The 12167-nt window shown below is 39.5% G+C and overlaps 1 protein-coding gene across 2 annotated transcripts in view; it reads right to left on the minus strand.

The window, feature by feature from the left end:
* Window positions 1-12167, minus strand: part of DPP6 (dipeptidyl peptidase like 6) — a 1325443-nt gene that overhangs the window by 984440 nt on the left and 328836 nt on the right. The window contains exon 1 of one of the 2 annotated variants that reach the window (XM_072652135.1): window positions 8308-8624. The exons of the other annotated variant lie outside the window; for it this stretch is intronic. Within the exon in view, the coding sequence (XP_072508236.1) occupies window positions 8308-8535 (228 nt within the window). The 5' untranslated portion in view covers window positions 8536-8624. Of the gene's footprint in view, window positions 1-8307; window positions 8625-12167 lie in introns of those variants that run through there. 2 annotated transcript variants of the gene reach the window in all.

The raw sequence follows: 12167 nt of genomic DNA on the forward strand, positions 1-12167 counted from the left end.
AAAGCAAAGCACAAATATATGCTTATGTCATGATGTTGTATAAATAAGCAACTTAATAAACAACTAAACAACTTAGTTCCTTCTTCTATTGTATAAAAACAATATTTTTATCAATATCTACAAATACAAGGAACTGTATTAAGCCAAGAGGCATAAAAAATGTGTAAGATCTGATCTTTGCTCTTTTAATCTAGTTGGGGGACAAGATATTAACATGTTGAAAATTAATTATTAAAAAAGGACTTAATCCCAATTCAAGACAAAATAGGAAAGATACCACAAGGTAATTATTAAAGTTCTTAAAATAACACCTTATTGTTATTGCTTAAAATTGCTAAAATAGTTCAGGAAAGAGAGATATCACTTCAGGATAGGTTAATAACAAAATGTTTTATAGAAATGTTAGAATCTGAGATTTGATAGATAGGCTTAGAAAGTTGGGGATATTATTATAGGAAATATTTTCCAGGTAAGCTATAAAACAGAGATGTGAAAGGGCAAGTAATATTCAGGAGATCATAAATGAAGTTGTCAGGTTTGGGGAAGGTTAAGAAATGGATTTTATACTGAAAAAGGATAAGGCTAAATCATGGGAGGCTTTGAAAGTCAGCCAAAAGAGTTCCGACTTTATTGTATGAGCAATAAGAAGTCACTAAAAATGGCTCTGGTTCTGGGCAAAACACTGATATGATCAAAACCCTATTTTAGAAAAAAAAATAGATAGGTGTTAGTGTATAGATTGGATAAGAAGAGATACTTGAGACAAGGAAAAAGTTAGGAGGCGATTTTAACAATTCAAGAGTGAGGCAGAAAGTCTGGACTAGAGAAGCAGGACTAGAAAAGAAACAGGTTTGAGCTATTTCTGTGATAGAATGAATAGAATTTGATCATTTATATATGATGGAAACAGAGAGGGGAGGAAAGTAGAGATAAGAATTTATGATGATATCATGTATTTGAGTCTGGATAATTGAAACAATGGCATTAGAAAGAACTGAAGTAGTAAAGTCAGAAAAAGGAGTTAGCTTTCAGGAAGATAAGAGAAATTCCATTTTATATACATCAAGTTTAAAGTAATTTCAAGTCATCTAACTGGAAGTTTTCAGTAGATATTAATACTGATGCTGGGTAAAGAGTGGAGGAATAGAAGATAGAAATTTAGCAGTTATTTGTGTATAAGGAATACTTAAGATGTGAGTGTATATGGGATCTTCAAATGAGTAAGAGTGTAGACAGATAAGAGATAAACTAAATAATAATAAAGATAAGATAAACTAATGACAAAGTCTTGTAGAATTCCATGTTTAAAGGACAAGAAAAGGAAGAGATGTCTTGATGAAAGGAGGAAAACAGAGAATGATTTGAGAGGTAGGATGCTAACTGAAGAACATGGAATTGTGAATGCCAAGGGAGAAGAGAATTAAAGGGCATAGACCAATGCCTCACACCATACATGAGAATAAAGTCCAAATGGGTACATGATCTAGGTAAAAAGGCTGATACTATAAACAAATTAGGGGAGCAAATGATAGTTTATTTGTCAGATTTATGGAGAATGGAAAAATTTATGACCAAAAAAGAGATAGAGAAAATTACAAAATGCAAAATGGATAATTTTGATTACATTAAATTGAAAAGGTATTGTACAACAAAGCCAATGCAACTGAGATTAGAAGGAAAGCAGAAAACTGGGAAAGAATTTTTACAATTAGTGTCTAATTTTACAATTAGGTCTCATTTCTAAAATATATAGAGAACTGAGTGAAATTTATAAGAATACAAGTCATTCCCCAATTGATAAATGGTCAAAGGATATGAACAGGCAGTTTTCAGAGGAGGAAATTAAAGCTATCTATAGTCATAAGAAAAAATGCTCTAAATCAGTATTGATTAGAGACATGCAAATCAAAACAATGCTGAGGTACTACATCACACCTATCAGACTGGCTAACATGACAAAACAGGAAGATGATAAATGCAGAAGATGTGGGAGAGTTGGACCACTAATTCATTGCTGGTGGAGCTGTGAGCTGATCCAACTACTCTGGAGAGCAATTTGGAACTATGCCCAAAGGGTTATAAAAATGTGCATACCCTTTGACCCAGATATACCACTTCTAGTCCTGTATCTCAAAGAGATCATAAAAATGAGAAAAGTCCCACATGTACAAAAATATTTATAGCAGCTCCCTTTTGTGGTGGCAAAGAACTGGAAATCGAGGGGATGCCCCTCAATTGGGGAATGGCTGAACAAGTTGTGGTGTATGAATGCAATGGAAAACTATTGTGCTATAAGAAATGAAGAACAGTCATACTTCAGAAAAACCTGGAAAGATTTATATGAACTGATGTTGAGTGAAATGAGCAGAACCAGGAGAACATTATACACGGTAACAGCCACAGTGTGCGAGAACTGTTTCTGATAGATCTAGCCCTTCACAGCAATGTAAGAACCTAAAACACTCCCAAAGGACTCTGGAAGCAAAATTTCATCCACATCCAGAGAAAGTACTGTGGAATTAGAATGCAGAATGAAGCAGACCATTTTCTCTTGTGCTATGTTTTGTTTTATTTTGGTTTTTCTCAAGGTTTCTCCCATTCATTTTAATACTTCTATGCAACATAACTAATGTGAAAATGTGTCTAATATGAATGTATGTATAGAACCCATATAAGATTGTGTGTCATCTCAGGGAAGGAGGGAGGAAAGAGAGGGAGAAAACATAAAACTTATGGAAGTGCTTGTTGAAGACTGACAAAAAATAAATTAATTAATAAAAAAGGAGAATTAAAGAGGCAGAGGTAGATAAATGCTATATAGGAGACAAAAGATGAGGAGGATTGAGAAAAGAATATTGTGTTTCATAAAATCAGGAGATAATTTGGTATTATTTAGGATTATAATTATAGAGCAGTGGAAGGAGTAGATTATGGATTATGGGTGGGGATAAGGAAAGGATGATTGGTGAGGAAAAAGGGACTGGAACAGACTGAAGATCCTAGAAGGGTGGGAGGAATACCTAACCAAGATCATAATAGGGCATACCCAGATTAGATCAAGGGTAACTGAAGGACAGATTTAAAAAAAAAAGATGTGAAGTTACATCCTTGGAAATAAAGAACATTGTTTTTTCTTTAATACAGGTAAAAATAAGAGAGAATAAACTCATACAAAAATTAAAGGCAGAAAAGATGGAACATAGGTGACTTTATGGATGAAAAACCTTCATATTTTCTATAAAGATGTAAATTCTATATTAGAGGCAGCTAGGTGTTGCAGTGGATTCAGTCAGAAAGAGTCATCTTCCTAAGTTCAAATCTGGTCTCAGACACTTCACCAGATTTGTGATTCTGGACAAGTAATTTAATCTTCTTTGCCTCAGTTTCCTCATCTGTAAAATTAACTGGAGAAGAAATGGCAAACCATTTCAGTATCCTTGCCAAGAAAACCCCAAATCGAGTCATGAAGAGTCAGACATGACTGGAAAATTACTAAACAGTAACAACAAGGAAATTGAATGATATTGAGGAACCGAGGAGAGAAGAAATTTGTAATACAAATTTGGGAAGGTTGCTAGAGAATTGGTGAAGGACAACAAACACTGAAGTAGAGAAAGACCAGATGAAAGGGGAAAAGAAGTAGTTACAATAGAGCAATTCATTATAGCCCCATGATTTCTTAGAGCATTATTCTGTATCCCACTTGCAGGAATAAAGAAAGTAGATAAAATGAAGGTTGGGGTGGGAGTGTTCTACTTAGGGGGTTAAGGGAATTTTATGACATGACTAAAGATCTCTTAAAAAGACTGATTGTGCTGGCTTGGCTAAAGCAAGCAAAATCAGAAGAGGGTTAACTGAATGAGCCAATCAGTTGTGGGAGAAAAGGGATGACTTGTTTGGGTGGAAAAAGACAGCAAAATGGAAGATGAGCAGGAAGAAAGGCAGGGCATGGAATATTTGAAATCTCTAAACCAAAATATCATCATGAACTGTAATAGGATGCTAGTCAGCTAGAGATTAGTTAATGTAGAATAGACAAGAAGAAATGTGAAGTCCCACGAGCCAATAAAACAGGTGGTTCAGGGGGGCAAAGAACTATCAAAATGAATGACACAGTCCAAGAAAGTTTGAAGGATCACTTAGGTTGGAGATGGGGAGCAGGTTAGACAGCTGCAGTATGGATGATAAATCAATGGTTTGACTGGCTCATTTTAATGTCATGTTTAAATATCATGTTAGGCTATTATGTACTAGCCCTCTGCCAAGGAGGGGGAAACATGAATATGAAGAAATGGATTTTTACTAACCATTATCTATGAGCTGTGCCTCAAAGAGAGACCAACCAAATATATATCGGTTTATATTTAAAGGTGTCATCTTCTGCTTAAACATTTCTTTGCTAATTTCAGTATCTCAATTGAGATAAACTGTGATTGATTTCATATTTTAGAAGTTATTATATTCCATTACAAGCTGACACAAGCTAAACATTTCTTTTAAAAGACAACTTCTTTTAAAACTTATATAAGACATCTCTCCCAGTCCTGGAATGTTTAATACTTTCCCTAGAAGGGGTTCAGATGTTTTACTTTAAAAAGAAAAGAGACAGCTGAGAAGAAAAATCTGACAACAAACAGACCTTGGTTTCCCTTTTTATATTTCTGTTTGCAGCTGAGATGCGGTCCTCCCCAAAAGATGATTACCTGTGAAAATACTGGCTCTTAATTATAATTAGTAATAACAATGTAGCCATCATTGGATAGAATTTGCAAGGTGGCCTTTCTTTCCATTTCAAATGTATTCTGTGCAGACAGATAATATACTGCCTTTACACTTCATTTATCTATGCTTGCCCTTGTGGCTACCTTACTTTTTTTTCACTTGAGATTTACACACACACACACACACACACACACACACACACACACACAGAGGAGCCCAGCACTGTATTCACTTGTCTTTGGTGTGGGGGGAGATTGAGGAAGGGGAGAGCCTTTTTGGTTTAGTTTAGAACTGTTCATGAGGAAAGAGAGAAACTTATTATGTTTACAGTGATCTCAGTGGCCAAGGTAAGGAAACAGCTTTGGTGGATTGTTGAACAGTTTCCGGTGAGGGGCAGGCCACAAAAGAGCAGCAAAGGTTCCAGCATATTGGTTCGAGCTTCTTTGATAAATGTGACAAAGATTTAGTGATCTGGGTAGGGAGAGGAGTTCCCTTCAGTACCTAGGATAGCTAATAAGTGGCTTAGTAGTACTCTTGTAATCTGCTAATCAAATATGGAAAATTACAGCACTTTAAAAATTTCTGCAACTGCCAAATGCTGACATGCATACACACCCCCTAGAAACATATGTAACATGTTACATACTAAAATAAGGATGTATGTGTCTGTCATTTCTCCAGCCTCATTTAAAATAAACGAACTTAACAATTTCTTAGGATTTTTTTCAAGAAGCCTTGTTTTTTCTTTAGCTGTGAATCACCTTTCTAATAATATGGAATGTAAAGGGAGAGAAAGATACAAAATAATTAAGGCCCAGAGAGGCATGCAACACCATGTTATGTCTGTGAAAAGGGTAAGAACTTGTATTCAGATTTTAAAATTTCTTCATAAAGAAAAATGTCATTACTTTGCTTCCCTCTTCAATTAAGTCCTAACCTTAAGGGCTGGAATGAATCCCTGGAGAAATACAAGTAATGCTTTTAAAGAGATAAATTGGATCTATCCATCTCTAACAGTCTAATGTGTTACATCTACCTTGAAGGCAGTGACATAGTTGAGGGGGAATGCTCTGGGGCATTAGCCTAACTACACATTGGAATATGAATCTGGATTGCTCTCCGGGTTGCGTATACTGAATACACCGAATGCACTCTATGTATTGGTCATACGCATCAGGCATTTGCATGTATAGATAGATCTACAATGGTGTAAACATGCAAAAGCACATGATCTTCACATTTCTGGGGAAAAATAAAGCATGTCAGGGGCTGGACCTTACACTCTTAATGACTAAGTTAAGGGGCTATTGTAGAGTCATATCAGCAAAAATCCTTTTCATGTGTTAATTCCCTTATTTCATTCTCAGTCCAAGGCTTTTGATGATCTGAGAAACAGTTTCAGACATCTGTGATATTTAAAAGCAGGGAATATATGCTCCAAGCTGTTTTTAAAAAATCAGAAGAAAGGAGGAAAAAAAAATCAGGGCTGAGAAAATGTCTGATATAAAATCCGGAAGCCAGTGCCTTTGCTTTGTCCTAGCGACACCTAGAGTCTGCTAGGACGAAACTTCACAAAGGTTCCTTTCTTGGTGCCTGTCACACATTCCTGGCTCTGGCAATATAGTTCCAGATTTAAGCCAGACTGAAGAAAACGAGCGTCTACGGAGAAATCTGTCTGCATTGCAGCTCAGTTACCTTCTCTTTCCCCCCTAATTCTTCCCCTCTCGCTGAAACCGCTGTTATCTTTAATCCCCTTCTTTCTCTATCCACTACTCCCTCATCCCTTTCTTCAAGGGCTGTTAGTCGGCGACCCAGATGACTAAGAACTCGTTCACATCCCTTAGGACGCAGCTAGTCAAGGGGAGAGACGTCTCTTCTAATGAAGGGCTTTGGGAAATGATCCAAAGGAAAATTCTTATGCAAGGTCGGAGCTTACATCTGTATTTTTTTTTTTTTGGATGTTCACACTTGGCCCTCAACAACAAAACAAAACAAAAACAAAACATCCTTCTATATTCCTTGAAGAAAATAACTTTACATTTTTTAAGCACCAACCAAAACCCAGAGCTCAAAAAGTGTCTCAGCAAGGCCCACCTTTCAAGAACTGTCTAGGTCCCATAGTGAGGGCCCCAGTAAACTACCATAAACGGGAACATGCAAGTGGAAACAAATTGCGGTCTAAGCCTGGAAACTTCTGGTGGCAGCATATTCATTGGATGCCTCCATGGGGAATCTGCAGGGTGATGACACAACTTTGGGGAAACTAGAATTGGGGCTAGCTGTGTGATTCTGTGATCTTTGACCAACACAAAGGTACAGAACATGAGCGAAAACACGCACAGAAAATGTAATGCAACACTTTATGCTGTGAAATATAGGTAGCATGGTCCCAGTCTTAGTAGGGCCCAGATGAACTAGAACGTTTAATGGATTGTCTGGACTATCTTTTCTCTCCTCACATCAAAAAAAAAAAAAAGAATCAGAAAAAAACCCATATTGTTCCTCATCCTCCCTCGGAAGCACAGAGAATACCACCCCCACCCCCCAACCCCATCACACACACACACACACACACACACACACACACACACACACACACACACACACACACACACACACACACACACACACACACACACCATCAAAGCCCTAGAAGGGATCGATGTAAGGTGGTTTAACTCTTCAATCTATCAGACCCAGCTGCGGGGACGGCAGCAAATGCCCTGCGTGAGTCATTCGTTACTAAGGCAATATGCAAATCCAACCTTTGAAATCGCGGAAACGTGCATGTGGAGAAGTTTTCACTTAATAGTCTAATGTTGAGTTGTCCGTCCAAGGCAAAGAAAGGGGGTGAGTACCAGAGGTAAAACCTATCTAAGGAGCGCACGTTGAGCTCTGGGACATCAGACCAGGGTAAGGGTGGTTGTGGGTTTCTGGCTCCAAATATAACAAATGATGGTCATTTAAAAATAATAATGAAACAAAACAAAACTAGACACCAACATCATCTGGAAAAAGTGAGTAGAAGAATGGGATACTGTCTAGATTCAAGGAATAAGAACGGTCTGAGGGAGGGAGAAGCAGAGGGGGAAAGGGGAAAAACAAAGTCCACTACTTCATCATCCATGAGACGTGAAAAGGGAAGAAAAAAAACACCACACAAACTTACAGGCAGAGGCAGAGTCCTAGCCTTCCTCCATAGGGTTATACCGATATGCTTTAAAGAAAAACAAACAAAATAAACCCAGAAACTCACACCAGGGCTCACAAGAACCCCGGGAAAACATATACACATTACCCAAACTCCTGGCCCGACGTCGCTGCCAGGGACCCATTGCCAGGGGAGGGGATGACCGATATTCAGTACAAAGATGACATTTGTGGGAGCTCTGGGGAGGGAAAGGGGGAGGAGAGAGAAATAGAAGGAAAGAAGGCGGGGGGGGGGGGGAGGGAAGAAGGAAGGAAGGTTGGTTTAAAGATTATCAAGAAGGTACTCCCAGAAAACGCATATCGTAAGCTAGCTTTTCAAAAGCCACCGCCACCGCCAACACCGCCACAGTCACCAACAAAGAAAGATAGTCTTACATCTTCCTCTTCACAGTCATTCCGGGGCTGGTACTGGAACCGGGGCCGGCCGCCTGCGCCATGGTCTTGGGGTGCCGACGGCGCTGGGGGCCGGGGGGGCTTACCCCCAGCCCCACTGCTTTCTTCCTCAGTGCCCTGGCCACCTAGAAGATGACTTGCCTCCGGGGGGATCGGGAAAGACCGAGAGGTGTTGATCTTGCCTGTGAATCTCTGGTAGAGCGAAGCCATCAGTCAAACGCTCTATAGCTTTTTCTTTTTTGTTTTTTCCTCCGTCTTTCTCTCTGACTACCTCCCTCCCCCCTCCCCCCACCCCCCAAAAAAAGAAAAACCAGGAGGCCGTTGCTGCTCCCTACAGCATGCCACACTGAAGTCACCGCTGGGCTTCTCTCTCTCTCTCTCTCTCTCTCTCTCTCTCTCTCTCTCTCTCTCTCTCTCTCTCTCAGCACATCTAAACAAGGGGGGGGGAGGGGCTGATGGATATGTGTGTTTGGTTTCTTTTTTTTCCTATCCCGTTGCAAGTGCCCTAATCAAAGGGGAGGGGGCAGAATACGGGAGGGAAAATGCCCAGGCTCCAAGAAATTTGGCACCATCTAGAGACCAGAAAACATCCAAAGCCAGTCTTCACGCTCTTCCTCCTCCTCTTGGCTCCCCACACCCTCTCCCCCTGGAGTCTGCCTTGACTCCCTTCCCCTGATTCTTGCACCTCTTTTCCCAATCCTTTCTTCTGCTTCCCTTTAGTCCCCCCCCCAAAAAAAATTTTCCTTCTCTTCCCCCCCCCCCCCCCCCCCTCAACCTCTGCTGGGATAATGGCGCCCGGATGGTTCGGGATTTAGTGGGGGAAGAGAACACTAGCCGAGAGAAAGAGAGAAACCGCTCGGAAAGGGTGGGGTAGGGTCAAGGGAGCGAAGAGGCAGCTCCTGGGGGACAGCTTCAGGGGCGCTCCGGGATTGGGCAGCGGCATGACACCCTCGGAGGGCGCATACCAACAGTGTGCAGAGAGAAGCAGAGGTTGCCGAAAGCCTGCGTGTAAGAGAGGGAGATATGAATTTGGGAAAGAGGGCGGTGGGAAACTCAGAGGAGGAAGAGGATGTGGAAACAAAATTGAGCTAGGAACCCACATTCAAAGCACGTTGCTTTTCTCTCCTATTAATCGTCTCCCCTCTCTCCATTCATTTCTCTTTTCTGCGGGTCTAGGTGCTCCTCCTGGTTCTTCCCCGGGGGTTTTGTAACAGAACTTATGGTAACAACAAAAACATCTAATTTTACTAGGGGAAGAGGTAGGATTGGCGGAAAGAAGATAGGATGGAAGCACGGGGAAGGATCGCTGTAGGCGAGGGGTATTTTAATGGGCAAGCTTCTAGAGAGGTTACTCATAAACCAAGTCATGTTGCTGACAAAGCCCTAACTTCTCATTCCTTTCCCTAGAAATGGAAAAGGAGGAAAACAAAGCGATTCTTGTTAAGCTCTATAAGCTGAAAAGGTAAGGCCCAGGATAATGTTTTGAGACAATTCTCTATAACGCTACTCTCCCCATCCCATCATCAACACATCAAACTGATTTACCTAACGTCCCCTTTCATCCACATAGGAAGGGCTTGGGCTAAGATGTGGGGAACCAGTAACTTTTTAGATGCTTATATCGTAAATGAGGGGGAGGGATAAAAGAAAGCAAGTGAATTCCTCCTTTCGGGGGTTTGTATTCATTCATTTTGCTGCATTAAAACGTGCTTCAGCGCCCCTGTGTGGAAATAAACTCAAACTATTCTCCTTTGCAAGCCTCAATAGCAAGCTAGGCAAGAATTTAAGCAAATCATCTAAGCTTGCTTCGTGTGTATTCTCTTCTCATCCCTCTTCTTCCTCTCCTCCCCTCTCCTGTCCTCTTCCATTCTCTTCTCTCTCCTCTCTTATTTTTCCTCTATCTCCCTCTTTTTCAGTGGGTCTTATATTTATGCCTGTTTTCCACCCTTTTAATTTCTTTCTTCCCCTTTCCCCTTTTCTTTACTTTCTTGGAAGGCTTTTTAGGCCTTTCCACTACTATTCCACCAGCTTTGCTTCATTCATTAAAAGAATATACACTTCTCTGTCCAAGGTTCTGAACCTGTTCTTTGGGCTCGCCTTCACTTTTCCGGAAGGAAAGCTCTGCAATTTGGGGATGAGTTCATGATTAGGCAATTCTCTAAAACAGCATAACTATTTCCCACCCACCCTACTTACCCTCACAAGTCCATTCTATTGGGGAAAGCTTTGTAAATTAGTCTAGGTAGCAGTGGGTCTGTTTTTCTTCAGTTTCTATTAAAAAACTAAGGTTTATGTTTTCAAGATAAAAGGCAGAAACTCGGATTCCACAGACAAAACTGGACCCCTGGGTTGCTAGTATTTTCTTAGACTGAACCTACAGATTCAGTAGCTGGGCCCTGGATGCCAGAATACAATGGATCACTGATCACTGATTTCACCTAAGTGGAGAAACTCTCCTGCATTCCTGGGCTTGGAAGGGAAGCTACTGAATTTTCTGTGTTGATGAGTAAGAGTGCCCAGAGATTGGCATGGAATCTACATATCTCTGGTCCACCCCCTCCCATTATCCAAAGTCTGTAGCTAGTAGGTGTATTTGCCATATTTGAAAATATAATCTTGGAAAGTATAATTTGGTATCCTGGCTCTGAGATTTTGATCTACATGACTTCAAACAAGTCACTTCACATCTATGAGTGGACCTTAGTTTCCTTATCTATACCTCCAAGGATGTTGCAAGGAAAATAATTTGCAAGTCTTAAAATTACATATAAATTGTTATTATCCTTAACCTTTAGTCTGAATATTTGTGACCGATAATTTCTTTTTACAGTTTTCATCTTGAAAGAGGATTGGAAATTTATTCTTTTTAAAGCCACTTCACAAGTTTAAAAATAAATTTAACAACTGTTAAAAAGCAATGAAGTTCACTCATGAGCCAAAGAGATCTTCCACACTGACAGCTTCTAAAGCATAAAAGGTAAAGAATATCTTCATTTTTCAAATTCATTTTATTGTTTATGTTTTCAAAGCAGGGCTTTAAAAGTCTTCATATTTAGATGAAAATAAGATCTCCTGCTTTCATCTGACCAGGTCTCCTCTGGTGGGAGGAAGGACACCTGGTGTCTTTCCTAACAGTCTTGATAGAAATTTCATGCTGAGTTCCCTGAAGCCCAAAGACTCTGACATTTAACTAAATATCAAAGCCTAAAAGTGACACTTGGAAATATACATATGTAGGAAATGCATACTATATAAATCATATATAGTATTTAAAAGTGTACTCAAGACTCATTTATAAGACTATTTCCTACAAGAAATAGCTTTATTTTGTCTAAAATCTCTATCTATGATACATACAAATCATTTCTTTTCAGTGGCAAAAAGAAAGCACTGTCTCTTTTACTTGTCTATGTCATGTTCCCTACTGAACTTAAGTTCTGGTCTACTTTTCTATTTCCCATTTACTCAGGCTTCTGAATTACCACTGAGTTGCTGAATTACCACTTCTCCATTGATCCCACTCCCTTCTGGAATTAGGAAAGAAAGGAACAACACCAACAACAGTGGAGTCAACAGGTAAAGTAATTGAGACACATTTTTGAGGATGAATCAACAATGTAGAGAATAATATTTATTTTACAAATTTCAGGCTTAAAGTTAAAAAAAAACACAACTTACAACAACTCAATGAACTATACAAAGGGTAAAATAAGGAAAAGTGGTGGACGAATGAGAGAACAAGTATCTATACATAAGACAACAAACAAACTCATTCACTAGAAAAATCAAATTTTCAAAGAACAAAAACAAAAAAAATAGATATCCAAAGAATACTTATCAGA

Source organism: Notamacropus eugenii, chromosome 3, assembly GCF_028372415.1.
Source record: "Notamacropus eugenii isolate mMacEug1 chromosome 3, mMacEug1.pri_v2, whole genome shotgun sequence".
NCBI classification, from domain to species: domain Eukaryota; kingdom Metazoa; phylum Chordata; class Mammalia; order Diprotodontia; family Macropodidae; genus Notamacropus; species Notamacropus eugenii.